Genomic DNA, 23,805 nt, shown 5'->3' on the forward strand with positions numbered 1-23,805 from the left:
TTAGTGGTAGTGTAGTGTCGTCTTCAATCCATGCAATCAATTCCATTTTAATAGACAACAAATGCCAAGGATTCTACAAGTCCAAAATTGAATGCTTGCACTTATTTGTTTGTCCAAGTAAGATTATAACGTGATTAAAAAGTTTAAATATGTCTTAATAAGGTTCAATGTGTTTAAAGCAGGTGAGAGGGGTAAAACTATATCCAGATTTCTATAATCTACATTATTATATATTACTGATTTTCTACTACTGTTGTGAGTGAGTTTGGAATTTATTTCACCGTCTTTATTTTAGATGTTGACACCCAAACATATGCTGTTTACATTTTTACCCAAATCCATGTCGTTTTGTCAGGTTTGCTGGCAGGCCTGTGGGAGTTTCCTAGTCTTTTGTTGGAAAAGGATGACAAGTCTGAAAAGAAACACAAGAAGGCTCTGTGTGCCCAGCTCGACAAACACCTGGGAGCACCATTGATTGACAGCTCTCTTCAGTATGTGGGAGAAGTAAGTGCTTGAAATGTAATACTGTTTTTTCCATGTTGGAAAACTGCTTGAATTTTTATTGCGTGCTTGAAACAATGATGAATGGCTATTTGACCTAATTACGTGGGTTTTATATTAAAACAAAATAAATGATGTTTTAAACTAGGACCCACCCCATGAACACTGCATGCTCTGCTATTTTGCATATATATTTTCCTCATATTTCCAAAACCGAAAAGGAATCCACATTAGTCGTGGATGCTCCCTGAATTTGTTGTCCCCGTCGCCGTAGGTGCTTCACATCTTCTCGCACATCCGCCAGACGTACGTGGTCCACACCTTGCACCTGGGAGACACCGAGGCGCCTCTGCGGACAGGAGACGTGCGATGGATCAGCAGGATGGCGCTGCAGGAGGCCGCCGTGTCTACGGGAGTAAAAAAGGTCACTCGCATTATGTCACAGCATATTATAGAAACCCACAGACACAGTCAACCCCGCCGTATTTGCGGTTCTAGCCTACATTTTGCCACTGTAGTTAAACATGCAGTATTTTAAGATGTCACGTTAGTTTTTGTTTACAATTTTTTCAAGTTGACTGTTACACCTTACTGGCGATTTTTGTTTCTAAAAATGACAGATTTTCATGAAATCTTGAATGTTACAAGGTTTAATATTACGCTGCAGTGGTGCCTTGAGATATTCATTTAATTTGGTCCGTGACCACTCATGTACCTCAAAACACTCACATCTCAACTCATCTTTCCCTTTTGAAATGAATGGAAATGCTGTTAAACCATTCTGGCCTCTGCAAAATTATTTTTTTTAGAACAAAAATAGCACTCTATAATAGTGTATGTTATAAAAACATACACTAATGACATAATTTAGTAGACTGTGGAGAGGTCAAGTTTTTGTCACTTTTTTTGCTTCAATTTTCATTCTGGTGTGCGCACTAACTTTAATGTTTGTCTTTTAAAAAAAAAAAATGACTACTGTATGTCAACTCTTGTGCAGATTGTGAAGCTTTGTGACTCAGCGAGCCTTCAGAAGGAGCGGAACTCTCCAGTAAGTTTTCCCCTGCTTCTGGGAACCTGTGGCTTGCGAGAGCATTTGATTTAGCCGACAGTGCAATTTTCAAACCAGAGAAGCTGCTATGAAAAGCCACATTGAAGCTCATGATACTGCCTGTGATAATAATAATAATTCATTTGTAAACTTCTCACTTAGGATGCGAAGAGGCAAAAGAACGACGACAATAAAAGGCCATGTAGCGCAAAGAAAGGCAAAATGAAGACGTCCAGTGATAGCACCAAGCAACTGTCACTCTCGACTTTCTTCAGGACCACCAAGCAGGAACCTTGCTGAAAGTTGAACATTTCTATGTTCTGTACAGTGTCGTCTACATTTGCCTCTGAAGCGTGCTGCTTACAGTGAAGTTAAACTAGAATCTTTTTAAAATAATTACCAGTACAAATAGATTTACAAAGGCCTGGCAAAACAAAAGTTTCCTACCCATTTCCATAGGAAATCAAGATGGGGAATTTTAGAAGTATTCTAAATTAGAAACTTTCCATGGGAATGAATGGGCATTTATTATTTTTGCCAGAATTTTACAGATAAATTAGGCAAGCCCCTCCCCCAAGCCTATCCAAAGCATACTTGACGATATACATGTACGTCAGACGCAGTAAAATGGTTGAATTCTAGTTGAAGGATATAAACATCCACGGGAGTGAATGAGATAACTATATGAGATAAAATCCTGTTTTTTCCTCACTAGCAAACTTATCATTTCATAATATACATCATGAATCATGTCTAAAGATATTATGAAATGACTTTACTGCAAAAACTAGGCTATGCTGAAATACTTCCCGTCTTTTTCAAAATGACACCATCTCAAAATGAGTAGTGTGCCACCATCTACTGGTCGACTGTGGCCATCTAGTGGTCGACTGTGGAATTACACCCAATATAAGAGTTAGAGCAAAATAGTTATAACCTGTACAAAAAAAAAAAAATGTGAAATAGCGGAACCATGAACCCGGAACCCACAATGGAGAGGTTTACTTTATTTCTTTAAATTCTCAATGTTTTATCATGTTTTTATATACAGTGCTATTTTTCTATTATTAAAAAGCTGACAAAAAATTGGTGTTGTTTTATGGCGGCTGGGACAGATTAATGAAATTTCAGTTTGTTTCAGTGATGACAGTTGATTTTGATATTTGAGTAAATTGAGTCCAGTAAGTAAAGGATTTGGAAGTCAAGGTACTACTGCAGTGGTACCGTTATTGTCTTTGACTTGGGTTGTAATGTGTAAAGAGAATTAGGAAAAAAAAATCGACCGATTTTAAAAAGAGATAATATCAGCCGATTATATCGGGCGGACAATCAGTTGATATGAGTCATGTTGGGTAATTCTTGTTTTGTTTAAATTTTTACTTATGCGTCCGACTCAGAACCACCGCCACTTGAAGGCGGCAGCGGACTTAACATCCAGCCCCCCTCAATTCACCTCGCAAAGTACAGGTACAGTATTCATTTTCTTTATTGTTTTATCTTTATTTTGTTATTGTTTTGTTTGTGCTTAGCTTTTCCATTTTTTTTTGCAAATATTGTGCTAGATGTTGAATGTTTTAGAAACACTAGTTTCTAAAAATGTGAGTGCAGAGAAGAAGCGGATTTTGTCCAGTGACTTAAAGCTTGAAAAACATAAGCGACTTGTGTGTAGTAGACAACTACTTTTACGTGCGATACTGAAACTGAAAGAGTCGATAAAGGCTAGAATGTCAGCCGAGGGCGTTGAAATAATTGCTAAGCTCCTCGAATGAATTGAATTCTATACCACCGTAAACGTGTAGTTCTTTTCGAGCATTGTAGTCGCCTTGATTTTCAGCTTGTCTCGTCAGGGTTATTAGAATAAAAACAAAAATAAACAGCGCCTCCTAGTGTACAGTTGATGTTCTAACCTGACGTTTTGAAAAGGCGTACACAGAATGTGGACGTGTGCTGATCTTGTTCTTCTGCATTCTGCATTCTTCTCCCCAGTGATGGCGGCTGCATAATTTGCTGCTCTCCAGAAGGAAGAGGAAAAGCAACGGAACCGAACTTGAGGTTTGTAAACCAATCTCACTCGGCGCTTCGTAGAAGAACTTTTCAATTGTTATTGTAGGTTTTTATTGGGTCTTATAGGGTCGTGACAGGCCCAGTGATGATATCTGCGTGGGAAATGATCTTGTCTGTCCACCAGAACATAGTGGACAATGGAGGTATGTATCATTCCCTATTAACTCATCCACAAAAAACGCATTTCTGTACATGGTCGTTTTTTCCCCCCAAAAAACGCCTTACTGTACATGGTCGCTTTTTTCACAAAAACGTCTTACTATACATGGTCGTAATTTAAATGTCATTGCTTTGTTTTGACATTTTTGCATTGCAGGATAGGATTTGATTTTGATATTTATATCTTTGATTTATTTTTGCAGTAATTTAGATTGACTTCAAGAATGCAGGTGTCAGATGCACAAAGTAAACTGTGAGTAAACAGATGAACAAAAGGAAATTGTTTAGGTTATTTATTGCACATCTAAACAATATTTTGTGGAGAAAGCACAAGAGAGAAAGAGGGAGATGAATAAATACTGAAGCAATCAGCTTAAAGCTACACAATATAAGGTGCAATTGTAGAAAAACATTTTTTCCAGAAAAAGAAAAAACTCAACAAGTAATGAACAAATACCTGAAAAGTCTACTAAGTTTAAAGACCAAAGACTAAAAAAGAATGAAGCATCTTACAATGCAAAGACATTTACGCCAGCTCTCATTTTTCCTCGCCAGCTACTGTTTCTGCTGATTCTCACGCACAGCACCTACAACCTGTTCACAGAATGCGACTTCCCGGTCGCCACCAACATTTTCGTGGTTGTTTACACCGTACTCCTCATCCTCTTCTTTGGTAACTTCTATCGCCAGAGCTACCTAGACAAGAAGAAGCACAAGTAAGAGGTATTCGAATTTGTACAGCACTGTTCTTTACACTCAAAGATGTTGATATACAATCAAACACAAGACATGCAGCAGATGTGTCGTTCGCATACTCACTTGTGTCCACTAGAGGGCAGCGCGTGCCCATGTTGTAGTAAAAACAACCGACAGCTCATATGTTTCATCCAGATATTTATTTCTTGAATGGAGAAAATAAATGGCTAACATTCAAACGTGTGTTGTAAACAGCCTGTACATTTCGACACAATATTAAAAGAGTGTGCTTTGCATTACTGTTGGGTCTCTGTCTCTTTTGGTCATTGGTCATAATGTTTTGAAGCCTTAAAAAAAGGAAAAACGACTGGCTATTTGATCAAACATTTACATTGAAATAGAGCTTGTTCTTCTCGTTTATTGTCCGGAATGTGTAAGTAAAAGTAAAATGACCGTTTTTTTTTTATTTCTACCACGAAAATACAATACAGGACGGACACAAATGAAAAAATGGCTCGTCCATTTGTATTGGATTCCAGGAAGTTTTCACCGACAGCATTTCTCATACTGACCAGGAGATGGCGACAATGTAGCGCCTAAAGACGATGTAGTGTTGTGTAATGATAGCCAGGTTACGGTAACGTATGGCGTGCGATTCACTTTCATTTTTCTGGCATGAAACCGAAGCAACAATTTCCACGGTAAGTGTGCTAGTGTGCAAAGCGCCGTTCAACAAGCAGAAGAAGAAGGTTTGCTTGGATTTCTGAGGTAGGCCTATTGCATTATTATCAAACTTTTCAGGAGAGGCGACAATTATTTGCGGTTTTTCAACAGTGGTTGCAGCTATAGATTTGATTTAACTTGATACACCACACCAGTATAATATATGTATTTATCAGATTTAATTGTATATTTTTGGGACGCAGTCAGCATGTCCGTGTGATATGGCAGTGCGGTCGCCATAGTAGATGTGGCACATTTGCCTTCATGATGTACATCAAGCAAGAACCTACAAAGTGCACAAAGGTAATGCCTCTCATTCGACTAAAATGCAGATGTAAAGTGGGAGTACAAAATTACATTTTTTTCGTAGGACTCTTTTTCTGGGGTTTTACAGATACTGTAATGCTCTTGCATGTGGGAAAGAAGGGCCACGGTCACTGATGCACTTTTCAGCCATTTATTAAACACAGGGAAAACAGTAAAACACAAACAATGAGAACACAAACAATGAGAACACAAATGAGCACAGTCACACAGGAGCTGCTGTGGGCCACAGCTCACATCCAGACACTCACACGCAGACTTGCCGACCTCAACACGTCTCCCAGCCAGGCCCCGCCTCTTAAAGGCACATCCATGTACACTGACACAAAAATATGTAGAGTATTTTCTATACAGTTTATGCTTGCAATTTTGTGTGTTCAAATATCTTTACAATGTGTTTTAATAAGTTTAAATGTTTTTTTAATATAGTTTCTATATTGCAGATTTACATCTATTGCGAGTGGGTCTGTTATCGCGGGGGTTCGCTGTACAATCAAGTCATCAGGGTAGGGTATTAGCGGTATGGAATTATTGAGGCTGATGCAGATTCTGATGTTTGGCAGAGTAAAATTCCAATAACCGATTAATCGGCCGATTAATTAAAAAAAAAAGATCAAATGAATACAATAACTTATTTTTTTGGTCCCTTAACTCTTTCAACAATAAAATCAAGAAACAAGAAAAATCGGTAGATTTTTTTTCGGATTTTACATGAGCTAATTGACCGGCCGATTAATTGGTCAGGCCCTAGTCGTAATTGCATGAGATCTGGCTTTGAGTGTCGGGCGGTTGCTACATCTGTAAGCAGCAAAGGAATGAAGCATCTTCATCCATTGCTCCATTTTACCAGATCCAATATGGCGGTGTTGTCAACATACGATTCAACACTTGTCTACGTGTAGACTTTTTCATATTGTTGGTGCCAGGGTACTTTCGGGTGACAGAAAGCGAGTGACTACTGATGACTTGAACGAAAAATGATGGAAAACCTTCACCAGATATACACCAAAAGCTTTCGTTTTCTCTTTTTCAAAATACTTTAATAAAATCAAAATTAGTGTTTGTTTACTAGTGGAAAGCTCCACTCCTGCCACTGGGAAGTATGTGTGACGTGATAATGAAAAGTTCTAAATATGATATTTGTGTCTACGACTCGGTGTACACTGACGACATGTGGCCGAGGCCGCGCTCGAAGCTGCCCGTCTGGAAGAAGGCGCCCTCTTCTGGACTGGAGGAGAACTGGCACCCTGCGCCGCCTTGCAGCTCCTGACTCAGGTTGAAGCCTGGGAGACACACGTACACACTATAGCATGATACAGGTGGGATGATGACTGTGGCCTGATTGGAAGCAGGATGGGATGGCTCACCTGCGGAGCTCAGAGAGTTGCTGGTGGCCATGTGGAAGCCATTGTGCTGATGGGAAGCGTAGGCGTGAGAATCTCCGCCGCCGCCGCCGCTCACCGTCTGCTCCATGCGGAAGGAGTCCGAAAAGTGGAAGCAGCTCTGGAAGCTACCTTGGAATTCTGCAAGGGGGAGAAAGAGAAGTCAAAGAGAAGCCAGACGACATTTCCTGACACAAGCCTGTGTGCATGTACGATTTTTCTGTCCAATCCGATTTGAGCCTTTAGTTGCCATGCCGACCTAATCTGCCCAAGACCTTCTCAGTCGGTAGTGCTGGCTGATGCATTTTGAAGCAGATCAACAATGTGGCTATTTCTTTAATCACATTTCAAATTCATCCTCACAGGGTGAGCACGCTGGCTCTCGACGATGTCAGCATTAAACCATCCTCTGAATGTTTGGTCGGAGCAAAACCGTTGGACTCGCAACACGCGCCTGTAGTGATCCACGCGGATTAAGAATCGGCATCTCTGGTGAGTATGATGTCTTTTCTTTCAAATCATTTTTGTCAAGTTATTAGATAAGTCGAATAAAAAGTGTTGGTATTAAGAGGTGGATTTGGTACCAAATACCTGGTCATTGAGCAACTGCAAAATAATAAATTGTCATATCGTTTAAAAAAAGAAAAAAGTATGCTTACAACAATAAAACAAACATAATAAACCAATTACTTCTCCCTAATTATACATCATTGTCGTTGTCACATTTTCTCATAACTCAGGATGGGCGAGTAACTATAACAGGTATCAGTATTGGGCTGACACCGGCCCTATTTTAAGGTATCGGATACTCATGGAGCCTGCTGATACAGCCACACCGATACTTAACCCTAGAACACTAACGTTAAAATTAGTAATAACATCACTAACGTCGGGTACATTTAACCCGATATCATATAAAAGAGTTTTCATTCAATCAATTTATGTAAAAAAATAAAATAAAATACAATACAAAATATCACATGAAAAAAATTGTGTGGGTTAAAATCCCCCGATGTTAGTGTTCTAGGGTTAAGGCAAGAAAAAAAAAATGACAATGATTAAATCCTTCTCGGCAGTAGTTGGCGCTATTTGACACATTGGCAAATCATCATCTGCTGACAATTTTCTGTTATTGTTTTAAATGAGATTCTATCCATCAAAAGTACCAGAGGTTTCTGTACTCAGTATTGTGAATACTCAGAGTGAAAACTGTGTACTGATATACTATGGGTCTGAAAAAAAAGTAGTATCAAACATCCCTACTCATAACATGACATTTTTTTTCATCTTAAAGTGACGATTTTAGCGTTAAGATTATAAGGAAACATTTGTCCTCTCTCCCTGGACCCTCTGACTCCCTGCGCCCCAAAAGATTGAGAATCTCTATTCTAGACCCTATTGTAAGTCTTAACTTAGTCTTCGCCATTGTCTGTGTTGTAGTTGCGTGTGGACCACAGGAGTCACAATAGCGGCGAGGCAACCATTCCTGGAACATGTCTCGGCGAGAGCGTAACCGCAAAGCGGCGACGGGGGCGTCCGTGTGTTGAAGTGTGCACACAAAACAATGTTTAACTGTAAAGTGCGGCTGCCCGGCTGGCCGTGTTGTCTGACAACATCGTGGCACGCCGGCCGCTGTTTTCTTGGCTCATTCCAACATTGTGGCTTTCCCACTATCTGTCCCCCCGCAAAAAAAATCCTCAAGGCGCAAGTCAGCTTTTTAAGGGAGACCTTTCAACCGATGCAACGTTTCCGAAAAAAAGATCAGCTTGTCAGGCATTGTGCGTTATCATCTCACTGGCCAGATCTTTAGGTACACCTTCAGTGTGCCATTCAACTGTCCATATTTGATTTCGATAAAATTTTTTTAACTACTTAATCGCAAAATTTTCTATAATTGATCGCGATTAATCGTATCTGTCAACTACAATATTTTACGAAACTTGGAACCGATATTTACATGATTAAAATCTTGGAATTAATGTGAAAAAAAAAAAAAGTATATTTCGATTCAAAGACTGCTCTAATAGCTGTCTTTGATCCTTGAATACGATTACTTTCCTGTAAAAGACAACAATGTTGACGAAAGACGAAATAGCTAACTAACTAATATGGTATTTGAATTTGGCAAAGCATGACAATTATTTTGTATTCCTCCAATGAGCCGTTGAGCAACTTTTTAAAGTAAAACCACACAAAAGTCCGTCTTTGCGACATTGACTCTCCTCTGAGTTTGGCAGCACAGTGGGCAGAGATCAGCTGTTATAGGAAAAAATAAAACTGAGTTAACTGAGTTAATTTTTTTTAGTGCGTTATGAAATTTAAATGAATCTCCATAGTTAATGCTTTAACTTTGACAGCCCTAATATATATATATATATATATATATATATATATATATATATATATATATATATTTTTTTTTTTTTCTGTGCAGGTGTCCCTAATGAAGTGTCCAGTGCTTCATAGCAAAAGGTCTCATTGGCCTTACCGTTGTTGGGGGTCTGATGGTGGTGATAGTGAGAGAAGGGCTTGTGCTGAGCTTGGATGTGATGCTTCTCCAAAGCGGGAGGAGGAGGAGGAGGGGGGGGAGGAGGGGTGCCTGTTCCCTTGATCCCCGGTGAGAGGAGCGGACCTGACATCCTGGAGGACACACACACGCACGCACGCACACAGATGTTGTCTTCCAATATCAATCCATCATCTCAGGACTTGAACTGAGTAAAACTCGTGATGACATCCCAAGCGGACCTCCGCGCAGGCTCGCTCGGCGCCAAGGAGGAGATGTTTGGAAACTTTGGGGCTCCCCACAAACACATACTGTGCTTTAAGGTCAACAAACACTTGACCGAGTTTGCATTTGGGAGAAATGGTGCAAGATATGTATGAGTGCTGTCATGGAATATTGGAAATGTTGTCATGTGGAATATTAGTGGTTTTAAAAATGGCAAAAATCAGGACCTTTTTTTTTTTTTTTTTTAAAAACATTAACACATTCCAACATAAGACAAAGATAATGACATCAAAACATTCTCTGTCAAACGAAACGTAAAACTAAGAGAATTTCTGCCTAGCGTAACGCTAACAAACAATGCAAAATGCCATCGATGGTCTGACGAATATCAAAGATAGTTGCGGTGTTATGGTGGAGCAGCACATGTAGACAGTTAATATCAGTATACTCACAAACATAAATTCTTTATCCATTACCTGGCATCTATTATTTCCAAACATAAAGAAGACATGTAGTTCCCCCCCCTCCCCCCTCCTGGGCCGTGGGCCTCGGTAGCTGGCAAAGAAGCCCATCGAGTAAATGAGCGTCAAGCGTAAAGCTGTCAAACGGCGCTGCCACAATGCTTGATTTACTCCGCATTTGGGTTCGCCGAAGCGGACGGGGTTGAGGCACGATTCGGCCTCAAACATACCGGTACATAAAACTCAATCCTTGAGGAGCACTTTTTGATTGTTCTTATTTCTGATGCTTCGTAAACGTGTGTGGAACACTTGTGAAATTCAGTGAACTTTGAGTTTGAGGTCATGTAAGAGTAACGAGGGAAACATGAACACCTTTTAGAAATGTATAAAAATATATTTTTGCTGTTGAAACGCTTGTCCCATGAAAGTACATGATTTCAAAACATTCAGGCATGATACTGAAACTTATTTTCGGGATAAGCCAATAGCGATACTGTATGTCCGTATTCATACTCATACTTTAAAAAATGAATGTAATTTTATGATAACTCTATTAATTTAATCAGGTAATCAAGCAAATATATTTTATTAACCAATTTTAGGAGAAAAAAAACAGCTAAATTGATGCAACAAAAAGTGTATTTTTCATTTTTTCACATATATTCTTTATTATTTTTAAATAAGTTCAACTAATTTATTGACCAATTTTCAAAAAAAAAAAAAGTTAGACGCATATGTAAGCTTGTCATTGTTATTACAGGTAATAAAATAATTCATGCTCATTGTTAAAATATTTTTAGTATAATCATATTTTATGAACCAATTAGTTAAATAAATCATGTTGAATGTGTAGGTAAAATTATCAATGAAATAATCCATGTTTATTCTTTTATTATGTTTAATTGTTTTTATAATTGATTACCCAATTATTACATTTAGAAAAACTGTTAATTGCAGATTTAAAATAGACAAAAAATAATTAAGAAATGATTAAACGAGATCCATTATCAAAATGAATCAATACATTTATATCAAGAAATTTGAGGAGGGGGGAGGGGGGTCGCATGTGGAAGTTGCGGCTGTTTGTTAAGTGTTCTTCAAATAAAATAGAGTTGACTTTTTAACTACTGCAAGTTCAAAATCAAAAGTTCAAACAATTTAGGAAGGCCTTTGGAGGACCTGCCCGAAAACTGTAACCTGCCCTCCAATAGATGTTGTGCACGATAAGCAAAGTGACTAGTCAGACTTTGGACTTGTTTGCCACGTCATCATGCGGTTGTCCACTTGCCCCGGATGTCCTTGTAGGGACGAGTCAGCGATGTCGTGCGGCACCTGGCGAGCCAGCGCGCGCTGGGCCGAGGCGGCTTTTGTGCGGCCCCGAGCGGCGTCCTCCCGCCCCCACCCGCCCGCGGAACCCGCTGTCAGCACCAACTCAGGAAACAGTTCCTCTCTTCATATTTTTACAAGCTGCCTCTATGTGCAGCTAAAGTGAATCAGAAGCTAATCACTGCCAGCTGCCCAGCAGCAGCAGCGGCGGCGGAGGCGGCGGCAGCCTCATCACCGGCCCCGCCCTCGGCCTGCGAGCGTGTGGCTGGCAGGCGGAGTCAGGCTGCAGGAATGAGGGGAATCTTTGACGCGCTACATCAACCCCCTCGTGGGCGGTTATCTCCTCTGACCATTGGTTGTTTTTAGCCGCTTTGACAGCAGGTGAGGCCAAGTTGGAGGTGGATTGATCAAGCCCGCAACTCCCGGTTGACTGTTCCACCTTCCTTCTTCCGGCTAACGAACGTGTTGTAATACATACATTTCAAATCAACCCCAAAAGCTCGTGTATGATATCAAGTGACAAAGATGAAAACTAAGGACATTTTCGCGATGATTCCAGTTAATTTAAGTTTATAAACATAAGATGTCGTTTCAGTCTGTATTTTTTTTTAAAGCATTTTTGTTATTTTAGTTCGTTAACAAAAATGTTTTAGAAATGTACTTATTTTGTTACTTTTCATAATCACCCACTGTATTCATTTCATATCCAGTAAATGCCAAATGTTTTGAAACAAGCTCTTGTTCAACGTTTCAATGTTTTCACATTATTCAAACATATGCTGGATTGTAGATGAATACTTACTAACAGAATGTTTTTCAATTTTTGGTATTTTCTCAGTCAGTTTTATGATGTGGATGACGCTTTTTGACCAGGAATGATTTCCACTTCACAGCTGTGCATTATCAAGAGTTAAGAGCTTGATTTTCTTCACCTCTTCGTGCGTTTGAGACCATTTGAATATGAAGGTGGTTCCAAACTTTGGACTGGTACTGTGTATGGTCTATCTGGCTCCGCAATCATAAACACAACATGAACAAGTTTTGCTGTCTTCATCTTCGTTTTGCTGTCTTCATTTTCTGCCCCAGGGAATTTGTGACTGGTGAACCTCAAACAAACCGGACGGCATTTGTTTTCCTGCTACCTAGACGGTTGGTGGCCCAGCAATATTTCCTTTCATCCCAGGGCCACCCTGATCCACCGAGTGGATGGATAGTGCAGGAGTACATCTGTCTGCGCCTTCATCTTTTCTTCACCTGCCACTTGTTGTCCCACTGGGGAGCAAGGCTTCAAACTCGTTTTCCACAGACTCAATGTTCCCTCTCAAACACCCCGCCCCACCCGTAGATGAACATATAAGGTCCCTGTGATGGATGACAGGGGGCTCCGTTGGCTCGGGTCGGTGGGAACACTTCTGCTTTTGGTTAGTGGAACTGGAGAGAGCGGGAGCGAGAATACATCCTGGCTAAAGCTGAAGTCAAGCTATGGCAGCCCTTAACATTATTGTAGGTTTTTAAATTTTTTTGTATTTTTTATTAACACATTTTTTATTAACAAATTGTATGTCACGGACCATAACTTCACACAGAAGAGATATAATGCAAAACAGACAGCAAATTTCACAGAATTAAAGATAGAATGCAAAAAAAAATAATTAAAAAAAGAAAAAATGCCAGGGGTCCTAAATTAAAAACTAAGACACATTGAAAACGTTAAAATGAGAACACAATTTCAAAGTCGGGCCGGTCCGTCACCGGTTTAAAGGTTTAAAGCCTGGGTTAGGGTTTCAAAGTAGGGTTTGAAGACTGTTTGAGTTTAGAATAAGGATTTCAAGCCTGGGTTAGTGTTTCAAATTAGGGTTTCAAGCCAGGGTTAGGGTTACAAATTAGGGTTTCAAAACAGGTTTAGGTTTCAGATGATGGTTTGAAAACAGGTTTTTGGTTTGAAGTTAGGGTTTCATATTAGGGTGTAAAGCCTTGGTTAGGGTTTCAAAATAGGGTTTCAAGACATGGTTAGGGTTTTAAATGAGTGTATTGAAAACACGATTAGCATTTGAAGGTAGAGTTTCAAACCTGGGTTAGGTTTTTAAATCAGGGTTTCAAGCCAGCCAGGTTTAGTGTTTTGAATAGGGATTGAAAAGACAGTTTCTATTTCCATTCATTCCACCACGAATGCATTTTTTTCAAAAGGCAAACAAATTGTGGAGTGAGGTTCTCCGTACTTCTTCCTTCCACTGTAAAGACCAAAATCGAACCACTATGTCGCTGTGAAAAAATATTTTGGGATTGGAGAAGGACAGACAGAGCGTCGGACAGCCACCAAGTCCAAGTTTGCCCTTCACAGTAGGAGCTCTCAATGTCGTGCCGTTTGCCACTCAAATTCAATTAGCCCGCGTCAATCACGGCTGCGCTATCTAAACGCCTCGCGCTAATATTTGCACAGGGGCTCTAATATCAATACGCGCCCGTCAACGGCAACATTCAGCAGCCGATAGACCTCCGCACACCGCCGGCGCTCGCTAAGCCGTCCGCAAACCCATTCCCACCGACATATTGGAATATTAGCGGCGGGCGGCAAAGTGACACAAAGTACGCCGACTGTAAATGGTCCGCTTGAGTCCGGGTAAACACATTTAAGCTATGAGGTCAGAGGCCGCCACGCCGCGGCTTGATCATTTTGTCCAAATGTTTCATGTCCCGCTAAGCCGTTTGGGAAAAACAAGTGCGGCGCTCGTGTTGACTTTGGCAGCCGACCGTATGCTCCGTCCGTCGTCGGAGTTATGGTGACGGACCGGGCCGACTTTGAAATTGTTTTCTCATTTGAATGTTTTCAATGTCTCTTAGTTTCTATGTAGGACCCCTGGTATTTTTAATTTTTTTATTATTTCATCCCGAGGATATTGGTGCTTTAGGATACACAAACACACTTTTGTGTTTGTAAAGAATAGGCACCAAAAGTGAGTGACTAGCGCCGACTTGAAGTGAAACCAATGACAAAAACTTGTGTTTGGTGCTCGCCAAATGCAGACCAAAAGGTTTTCAATTACAATGGAATTGTGTTATTTGCTTTTTGTATGATTTGCGTTTCACCCATTTTTTTCAGGTAGGGTTTCAAGCCAGAGTTTGGGTTTCGAGGCAAGGTTTCAAGCAATGGACTAGGGATTCAATTGAAGCCAGGATGAGGTTTCCAAAGTAGTTTCAAGACAGGGTTAGGGTTTCGAATGAGGGTTTCAACCAAGGGTTAGGGTTTCAAATGAGGGTTTCAACCAAGGGTTAGGGTTTCTATTTGCCAGGAAGAAGAGGGTTAGGGTTTGGGTTTCATGCAGGGATCGGAGTTTCAAATTATGGTTTCAACGTCTGGTTTAGAAGTTTTCAGGCAAACCACCCTGAACGAATAGGAATCATTCTCTTGCCACACACACAACACACAACATTTGCACCTGTGCAAGCCAAACAAAACAATGCATTCGTAACAAGGCCTAACGGATCAGTCCAAAGAAATGACAATCCATCATATTTACTGTCGATGGACACCCCCCCCCCCAACGCCCCCCGCCCCCCGGCGCCTCTGCGATGCGGAGATTGATGACCCAGCGGCGCCGCTTGTTTGTTCTGGTAGCAAATGAGGCGGAAATAGCATGTTGGTACAAGCTCATTGCACAATCGGCGAGCACTTGCCGAGTCGCCGTCCTCAGAGGGGAACTCAGGTCCTGACGTAGGCCTGTTTAGCAAAACCATAAGACGCCCCTCCCACATTGCCCCCCTCCCCCGTGCTTTGACAGTTTGCTCTCATTAACACGCAATTCCCTTCCAGCAAGGAGAGGTTTGCTCATCGCTTCGAGGCTGTTGGGGGACATTGCGAACGCCGCGTCGGGTGCCAGAAATAGAGCAAGTGATGTGTCACGATGACCTCGCCGTGACCAGCACGACCCCAACCCCCACCCCCTCCCCGTCCCCGCAGGGGGACGGGCGGACTCGTTTCCAGGAAGAAGGGCCGAATGGGTTTGTGTCAGCGGGGCCCAGAAGTTTATCCTCCGAACGGGATCGCCCTAGCGTTCCGCCGGGAATGAGGATGAGAAATCGGTGGAAAACAGAGCGAGAGACTCTGCGGGACAAAGTTGTGACCTTCATAATATTATCAGTGTGATTCATATATTTATCAAGTCCAAGGAGATTCTCTCGTGTTATCGTGACGACGCTTTTGCGATGGTCAAGGGATGCTCACCTTCCCCACTACTAAGCTCTGCTAACGAGGGTGCGACCAATTAATCAGACCAATAATTTGGTCTTTATTAAATAGAGGATAGCTGCAGAGTAAATATTGACTAACTCACTAGGCCACGCCCCTTAAAGCCACACTTCCAACACATCCATTTTTCCAATGTAAAATATGTGCCATGGCTCAATAAAGATTGGGAAACACTGGCCCATAAATACATTGTGATCTGCCTTGTTTTCGTCCTTTTCGGCTATGTGTCCTAATACTTTTGCAGGATGCAGTCTTTTTTTTTCTCTTTAATTCTGTTTTCCAATAGCTCACAATAAATCAAGAGCTTTCAAGTTCCCAGAGTGTTTTAGCTCACTCATCTCATGGGTATATAATGTAGTCTTGCGGCCAGTATGGAGACATTTTGTTAATGAAGACTTTTGTGGGCTAATGTGAGTGTCAGTGATGCTTGTCCACCCACAACAGTCATCCAAAGGCAGCCATCAGGCACTGAAAACTCACAGTGCATTTATATATATATATGTATATATATATATACATATATATATATGTATATATATATATATATATATATATATACTGTATAGATGTATATGCATATGCATGGTCCATTGTACTCACCCGTCTCTGTTGCCCTCCATGGCGGCCATGGGCGACAGATGACGCGGGCTGTTGAGGTCTGGATCCAGGCAGTGCTGTCGTGAGGTCAGGTCAGCGGCGGTTGCGCTGGGGGCGGCGGGGGAGAGCAGCTCGGCGGAGGCACTGTGGTGGTTGGGGGTGCCGGGGCCGGCGTACAAGCCTTGAAAGACAAACACGGCTAATTGGTCAAACGTACTCCAGGCTCTGCACGCTGCGTCCGTCGTGTCTTTGGGCGCATTCAAATGACAACTGATGGCAACTGGGCTTTTGTTTTGACAACCCCCATCCAATCACATGAAATGTTCCTTTTTTTCGGAGCAGTTTGTAATTGAAAGTAGTTCTTTCTGTGCCGCCACGGGGGCCGTGCTTTCAGCTGCTTGTAGTTATTGCTGCATAATGAAGTAAAATGTTACATGTGCTCCAACAGCAGAGCATTTGAAAGGAAGGAAGCGGTTATAGGGTTGCCTTTGTTTTTCTGTTGTTGAATAAATAGTCATCTGCATAATCTCAATGGCCACATCATTAGAAAGGCCGGCGTTTCGCAATCTTTAGCGAGCCAACTCACATTAGCTGAAAAGTAAACGTCCAAGTCAATTTTGGAACGTTGTCGGAAAATGAGAAAAAATATGAATATAACTGAAAGAGTCCGGTTGCCTCAAACGTCGTGCGTTACCACGACCTAGATGACTGACAATCTACACAGGCAGGAAGGAAATACTCAATTTTGATTGCTATTGTGTAAGTAAATTATAAAGGACATAGGCTATTATCTTAACAGGCTAATGATACATTACATTTACATTAGGAAAAATTCCCCCTCAAAACAAAAATGTCACAAAAATGATAATAGTCACGCCTTGGTTAAAACGCACACATATCTCAAGGCACCACTCTATAGGGAGATGGTCACTCCTCAGTGAGCTGCAATTGCAGAGGATAAAGAATATCTGTCTGTGCGTGTTGCTCAATGGTTGGTGGGTTATAAGTTATAACTCTATATTACAGATGCTATTTGTTAGCCTGTGTATGGCGTTTTGCATTGCTTGTTAGCACGAAGCTAAGTGCAAGTCTCTGTTTGTGTTTAGGTGAACGATAAACTTCAATTGGGAGTTCCATTAAACAGCTTCAATCACCTTTTTGAAAAACGGTTTACGATCTGGGATGATGTCGCGTTTAAATGAGCTCCACTTTGTTCCAATCAGATTCATGTCAAGAGCGAATGTGACTCATACTTCCAGTTAGATCCAGTTATACTGTACGTCTGCACCCGTTCCTGTGGCCAGGGCGAGACTTACGAGAAGCCCCCGTGAGTTTTACCGAGCCTAATTGGTGCGATCTTGAAAGCAGAGGAAGGACAACATCATCGTTTTTATTTGCCTTGACGTGCTCCCGCTGCTATGCTGACTGAGTGGCTGCTAAGCCTCGCCATCAAAACCGTTTGGACTGCACCGCTAACCATCGCACGTCCTCTCGCTCTTCTTTCCAAAGTGGAACTAATGATGAAATTGAGGCGATTATTTGTCGACCTTGTTTGGCCGCTCTCGCGGCAGATGTTGGGGCTAAAGACCCTGTAAATTAAATTCAGAGATTTATTTTGAAATGCACCATACATGTTTGAAAATAATTGCTGAATATGTGTCAAAGCTAAGAAATGTGGATTAAAAAAAAAAGTCTACACACACACCCCTGTTCAAATGTGTTTTTTTTTTTTTTACATCAAAAATATGAAAAGAGAAATAATTTCAAAACATTTTACACCATTAATGTGACTTTTAAATGAAACAATGTGGTTGCATAAGTGTGCACACTGGGACGTGACTGTTCAGAATTAACCAAGCACATTCAAACTCATGTAAAATGGGAATAAACACCAGGGTTATAATAGTTTAAGATTTCAGTTTTTTAAAATTTTGTTTTGTCTTTTAATTTTTAAATCCAGTTAGTTTTTAATTAGTTATAGAGCAGGTGTGTTGTCGAGTACAAGTGCATCTCTACTTCTACTTAAAGTGGAAGTCAACCGAAAAATATATTTGTTAAGAATGTTCCACGCAGGCCCACTAGTTGAAACACAGCATTCTGATTAATATTGTGTTTGTGGAATATGAGTTAATCAACAAAATCCACCCAATCCACCCCCTCAAGGGGCGGCCATTTTGTCACTTCTGTCAACTGAAAATGACATTAAAGTTGATCAGGGCTCAATCACGGCTCATCTTCAGAAAACAGGTGAGCTGTGATTGGTCGTTACCTGAGCCCTGAGCAACTTTGATGTCATTTTCAGTCGACAAAAGTGACAAAATGGCCGCCCCCTGAGATGGCTAAAAATGCGTGGCTTTTTCTGTTAACTCATATTTGATATGAATCATATTGCCTTGTTTCAACTCGTGGGCCTGCTGGGAATTTATTCTTGAAAAAAAATATGTTTGGGTTGACTTCCTCTTACAGTGTGTAAGTACTTGGTCCACCTGTGCCAGCCTGCAACACTTAAACACCTTTGGTAGCCCCTTGGGGGGGGGATTTTAGCGCAACATCCAGGAACAGAGGGTAGGCTCTGGTGAACAGCCAAAACTCAAAGGCTCCTTTTGGACGCACAAAAGACATGTTGAGCTTACACACTTGTCAATGGTGAGCCGAGTTCCAGCAACAATAAGAAGGAGCACCGGGGATTCTGGATGGCGTACAGGCCCAAAAACAAGGACAGATGTGTCCATAAAGGCGGGAGGCCCACAGGGGCATCGCTCTTTGTCTTTAATATCTTCAAAATGCATTTGTCTTCGTCCTAATCCAAAGTGGTGTTGACGCCCGCTGATGGAAAAATGGACGGCCGCATGACGATGAATAAACGTTTCCTTCGCTTGCTTGTTGCCAAGAGCTCTTTGCATAACAAGACACATTCAAATGACGGAATACAAACAAAGGGGCTGAGTTGGCTGTCACCGGGAATAAAGGGTGAAATGTCCTGAGTAAAAATATAAATAACCCTGAACGCACCCACACTTTGGCCTTTTGAAATGCGTCATGTGCACATTTTCATTTCATACGTATGCAGCCAGAACGCTGCCATTAAGTTTTGGCACGAGAACACAGTTTAACATCGTAGAAAAATATGTATCGACACTGAAACAAGTATTGGCACTGAAAAAGACTGCATTGAAAAATAAAATACATACTCGGTGTCAAACTCAAGGCCCACAGGTCAGATTTGATCTGGGTCCTAAATGCTTGTCTTCAAAACTGGCCATTAAAATGAAAATAGTCAAATTAAGGGGAACATTTATTACAGTTGATGAAAACGAACAAAGTAACCAAGTCTAAAATTGTAAAGATGTTTTTGTAAACGATAAAGTAGTTTCAATACGGAATTGATGAGCGTCGTCGTGTTGACTGCAGGATTACCAGTGCTTGGATGCACGCAATGACCGTAATCCACGTCAATCACGCTGACAAGGTTGTTAATGACCATCGATGGGCTGTGTGATGACTTCAGCAGGTGTCGTCGGATGTTCTGGCACATCATTTGCGAGCCGGCTTTGGAATGAACGCTGCCTGAAACGCTGCCAGTCTCTTGCGGTCTTACTATGAATTGCTCAACACAGAGGATGCTTCGACTACTCCCGCTGTTTTTTTTTCTTGAATTATTTCAGCAGTAGTGCTTGTTAAAAGATTGTTTCATTTGGTTTAACTGCACCGTCATGTCATAGCTCCAGAACTGTAACAGATACAGACCAAAACAACCCTTATGCCCAATTTAATATCTAATTGTGAAGTGGAAAAACTGTATTTTCCAAATCTTGACTGATAAATCTTTTTTTCTTTTTTTTTCTTTTGAATCACACATACACCTCCAAAGATATATACAGATTGAATCTTAAGCATTATAATAGCTACAGACATGACCTTGGTACACAAATGTCTGCGATAGTCATATTTTATATTCAACTTTAGTACTATATATGAAAAAAAAGTTGAACTCGAAATTTCAAGGTAGCAAACTTTGATGAACAACTTTCTTGCTTTGTTGTGCTAACATTGTTGTCAATAATTACATTTTAAAGTTGTTCATACTTAAATGACTATTTTATCCCCCAAAAATACAAGTTGTGATTTTTACAGCGTACATTTGTCTTTTCAAAATAATGGCTCTATGGTTATACTGTAGCTACAGACATGATCTTGGTACTGAAATTCAATTTCACATTGACAGTATATGTCCAAAAAACATATTCCAATGTTATGTTTCATAAACCCGTTATATGTCAACACATAAGACTTTCACAGGTCTGCACATGCTGTATCGCAACAACTATAATAGTTACAGACATGCTGTTGATCCCAAAATGTCCGCCGTAGCCACATTTCTATTCAACTTTAATACGTTTAAGGTGAAAAGATCAACATTTTCAAAACACATCAATTTCAGGGTGAACGAATGGACATCGAGAGTGTTTTTATTGCTGTCAAACGTCAAAGAGGTCCAATTTGATCTGAAAGGTCGATAAAAGTTGAGCTATCCTCTCCTTTAAGGATTGAAAAACCGAGTGCATTTCCCAACTCAGTAGAATTCCCCAGCAAACAATGGAATGGCTCCAGCTTGCACACCAGACCTAAAAATAATTCCTGCATGCAGCAAGCAGTGTTTTTGTCTTAAAATGATTTTGGCTCACGCTGACCTGCTGACCATTTGTGCACTGGCTCGTAGCTTGGCTATTGTTGACTGTCAACAAGGTCCAAAATAACAACACCAGACTTCAAAAACAACTTTCCCCTAGAAAACCTTTGTACTACTGTATGCTAAACTGCTACATCAATTAAATTTCAAACCAATATCAGCACAGTTTTATTATGACTCTTTATGTCCGTGCCTGCTTTTGTGTTTGAACGCTTCAAGTATCTACTTTGTGTTTGTAGCTGAATTAAGGTACGTATATGGATTCTAACTAGCAGTGTTAGGTGACAACCGAGGAGGGTCCAACCTGGAAATACGTCTTGGCTCAGCCCCGGAGCGCAACCTTCCTTGTTGCTGTACAGAAGTTGAGTCTGATTGGAGGTCTGGAGGTGTTGAATGGACAGACAGTCGCTCAACACGTCCTGCTCCAGGTGAGGACATGGACGGAGCTGAAAACGATACACAAATCACCACAGGTGGCAAACATACTCAATATTTTGTCCCTCCCCAACCCCCACAATACATTTATAATGGGTGTCAATTATACGCAGATTTTTGCTACTCGCGAGCCTGCCCGATCCCTATCCCTTGTATTTTGATTTTGATCAATGATGCCAGTAACGTGTTAGAAAGTTAGGCGTTATCGAATATATCATCATTTGATAAGTAATTTTGCAATTTCTTTTTTTTTTTTTTTTACAATTTTTGATTCATATTGTAGCAAAAACTTCAACCAGATGGGTGAACAAGTAAACAGGAAAAAGACCAAATAAAAAAAATACCAATGAGTATTCTAAAAATTGTGCTTTTTCTTGTTTTCCAAAAAGATTTTAAAATGACTCGGGCAATTATGCTACGTAGCGTTACCGGTACTTTTCTCAGTTTCGCAATCTGACTACGGTTACTTTACAAACTCATTTTATTTTATTTTTATTTTTATTCTATAAATGTTACGTTTGAAACGACAATATTAACGGTTATGTATGTCAGGCCATAACAGGCTGCCTTAAAAAACATCTTAAGAAAGACTTTTATTTAAAATATAAAAACAAGTAGTCGTTTACGTCAAGTGAAACCCCATAGTTTCACTTGTCAAATTGTTTTCCAAACAACTAAAATTGTCTTTATTTTACGTTTGATTAAATAATAAACTTTATTATTAATCATTAACCTTCCGATGAAGTACTGTATTGGCAAAACTGGTTATCAATTTTATGCTAAGCTGGGCTCTCAGCATCTGTTGAATGTAATTAATAAAGCAACTGGTAATCTAACTTAGTTACTTTTAAAATCAAGTAATCAGTAACTTAACTAACATATACTTTTAAAGTCAAGTTTTCAGTAAAGTAGCTAAGTGACTTTTTCAAGGTGACTTTGGCAACACTATTTTTGATTGACCTTTTGTGGGCGCCCCCTGGAGGGCACAGCAGCCTTAGCTTTAATGTTCACGATGGCACTGTTTGTACTTAGAGCAAAGAGAACCCCAAAAATACTCCAAATCCAAGCAGAAAAGTTGAGTCAAAGGGAGCAGCGGAATGAGAGCAACAGCTGCCTTGGGTTGTGTACAATGGCGATATCCACTGTTTAAAACGCAGTAATAAAAACTGCATACTTTAGAAACCGGGATGCTTCATTTTCTCTTTATCGGCCGCAAGCCTGCGAGCAAGACATGCGAACGGCCGCAAATGTGCACTTGATTTGGGCTTGTTTCATGTGCGCTGCCATATTCCATGTTGTTCTCATTGTCAGCGAGAACCCACAAGCAAACAATCAGTCTATACTTTCAGCCAATACTATAAACAAATATTGTTTGTAAAGTCTCGTGTGTGCTGTGAAGCCCACATTGTTGGAAGCCAGCTCATAAAACACACAATCACTGAGCCACGATGTAGAACGCGACGGGAGACCATTCTCACAACAATTAAGCAGGATTTTCTACGTAACGTCGTGTCATTCGCACAAAGCAGATTTATCATTTACAAACGTTATAAAAGTCACTAATAGGCCAGAACTGTACACGCCTAGGCTAAATGAATTGGATTTAGGAGTCCTTCTTCTGCTTTGTTTAGATTTGCTATAGGAAATAAATATTTAGAGTCAAAAATGTATAAAACAACTCGTGATTATATAGCAATGCAGTAAAATAATGTTAAAACGCTGAAAAGTGCAAGATCCCAAAAGAGTTTAATATCATCTCAAACTCATCTTAAAGCATAACCCTTAAAAGTAAATGCATTTCAAAGGATTTGATTTCGAAAAAAATATAAAAATCCGGAAGCGTGCAGATGTAGTAAAGACTCGCCGTAATCAACCCAGGCTTAGCTTAGCTCCTCAGAGATATACAGAATTGTCTCTCAGTCGAGATGTATTACTTTAACAATCTGTCCGTGACACTAATTACTGATTTCCTATTAGCCTGGGCTCTGGCGCCATCTTGTGGCATCTTTGATTGTAATAGAAAGAGCACAAAAAAAGGTGAAAAGATGAATTTGTAAATAGTGAACTTTGAATAGCCCGGGGGTCAACTTTACTTTGTAACACTGTAGACCGTCATGCAAGTGTGAAAATAAGTTTATAACTGTTACCTTAAACCACCAAAAGAAAATTACACTTATCTGAGCTGTCTGACTTTTTAACACAATTTTTTTAAAATTTGTTTTGTATTATCTCCTCATGAACACACTTTGTTGAAGTTGCTGCCAGGATTTTCTGAGGAAGCCGTAACAAATCCGTTTTGCCAACTTCACATCAAAACCAAGATAAAGAGCGCCAGGCTACTTCCCGTTCAGTCGCTTAGCAACCATTGAGAATTACGCATTCCCTTTGCTGTCCAGCGCCTTACCAAACACTTGGCACCAAG

General features: G+C 40.5%; 2 protein-coding genes and 1 long non-coding RNA gene across 11 annotated transcripts in view; 2 read left to right on the forward strand and 1 right to left on the reverse strand.

Annotated features, from left to right (window-relative positions):
• Window positions 1-4,764, forward strand: part of mutyh (mutY DNA glycosylase) — a 10,239-nt gene extending 5,475 nt beyond the window's left edge. For 4 of the 5 annotated variants that reach the window (XM_086046648.1, XM_086046647.1, XM_086046645.1 and 1 more), the window contains 8 exons: window positions 356-504; window positions 776-925; window positions 1,499-1,549; window positions 1,712-3,016; window positions 3,536-3,601; window positions 3,680-3,756; window positions 3,976-4,025; window positions 4,328-4,764. In XM_086046648.1, the coding sequence (XP_085902774.1) occupies window positions 356-504; window positions 776-925; window positions 1,499-1,549; window positions 1,712-1,849 (488 nt within the window). In that variant the 3' untranslated portion in view covers window positions 1,850-3,016; window positions 3,536-3,601; window positions 3,680-3,756; window positions 3,976-4,025; window positions 4,328-4,764. The remainder of the gene's footprint in view (window positions 1-355; window positions 505-775; window positions 926-1,498; window positions 1,550-1,711; window positions 3,017-3,535; window positions 3,602-3,679; window positions 3,757-3,975; window positions 4,026-4,327) is intronic. The other variant, XM_086046646.1, reaches the window with a different exon arrangement.
• Window positions 4,765-4,900: 136 nt separating this feature from the next.
• On the forward strand, window positions 4,901-9,879 carry LOC147138665 (uncharacterized). Of its 3 annotated transcripts, none has more exons than XR_015088907.1 (5): window positions 4,901-6,790; window positions 6,868-7,106; window positions 7,263-7,389; window positions 8,338-8,445; window positions 9,332-9,879. It is a non-coding gene; the product is annotated as an uncharacterized LOC147138665 (long non-coding RNA). The 3 variants fall into 3 exon arrangements; XR_015088908.1 differs by lacking the exon at window positions 8,338-8,445 and having other exon boundaries at window positions 4,901-5,236; window positions 5,395-6,790; XR_015088906.1 differs by lacking the exon at window positions 8,338-8,445 and having other exon boundaries at window positions 4,911-6,790.
• The window catches only part of glis1b (GLIS family zinc finger 1b), a 93,524-nt gene continuing 75,353 nt past the window's right edge, over window positions 5,635-23,805 (reverse strand). For all 3 annotated transcript variants that reach the window (XM_086046635.1, XM_086046634.1, XM_086046636.1), the window contains exons 6-10: window positions 21,253-21,394; window positions 16,262-16,439; window positions 9,386-9,537; window positions 6,883-7,038; window positions 5,635-6,798 (exon numbers count right to left, since the gene is read on the reverse strand). In XM_086046635.1, coding sequence (XP_085902761.1) covers window positions 6,662-6,798; window positions 6,883-7,038; window positions 9,386-9,537; window positions 16,262-16,439; window positions 21,253-21,394 — 765 coding nt within the window. In that variant the 3' untranslated portion in view covers window positions 5,635-6,661. The remainder of the gene's footprint in view (window positions 6,799-6,882; window positions 7,039-9,385; window positions 9,538-16,261; window positions 16,440-21,252; window positions 21,395-23,805) is intronic.

This window comes from Filicampus tigris, chromosome 12 (assembly GCF_054856515.1).
Source record: "Filicampus tigris isolate MCC_2025a chromosome 12, RoL_Ftig_1.0, whole genome shotgun sequence".
Lineage (NCBI taxonomy): Eukaryota > Metazoa > Chordata > Actinopteri > Syngnathiformes > Syngnathidae > Filicampus > Filicampus tigris.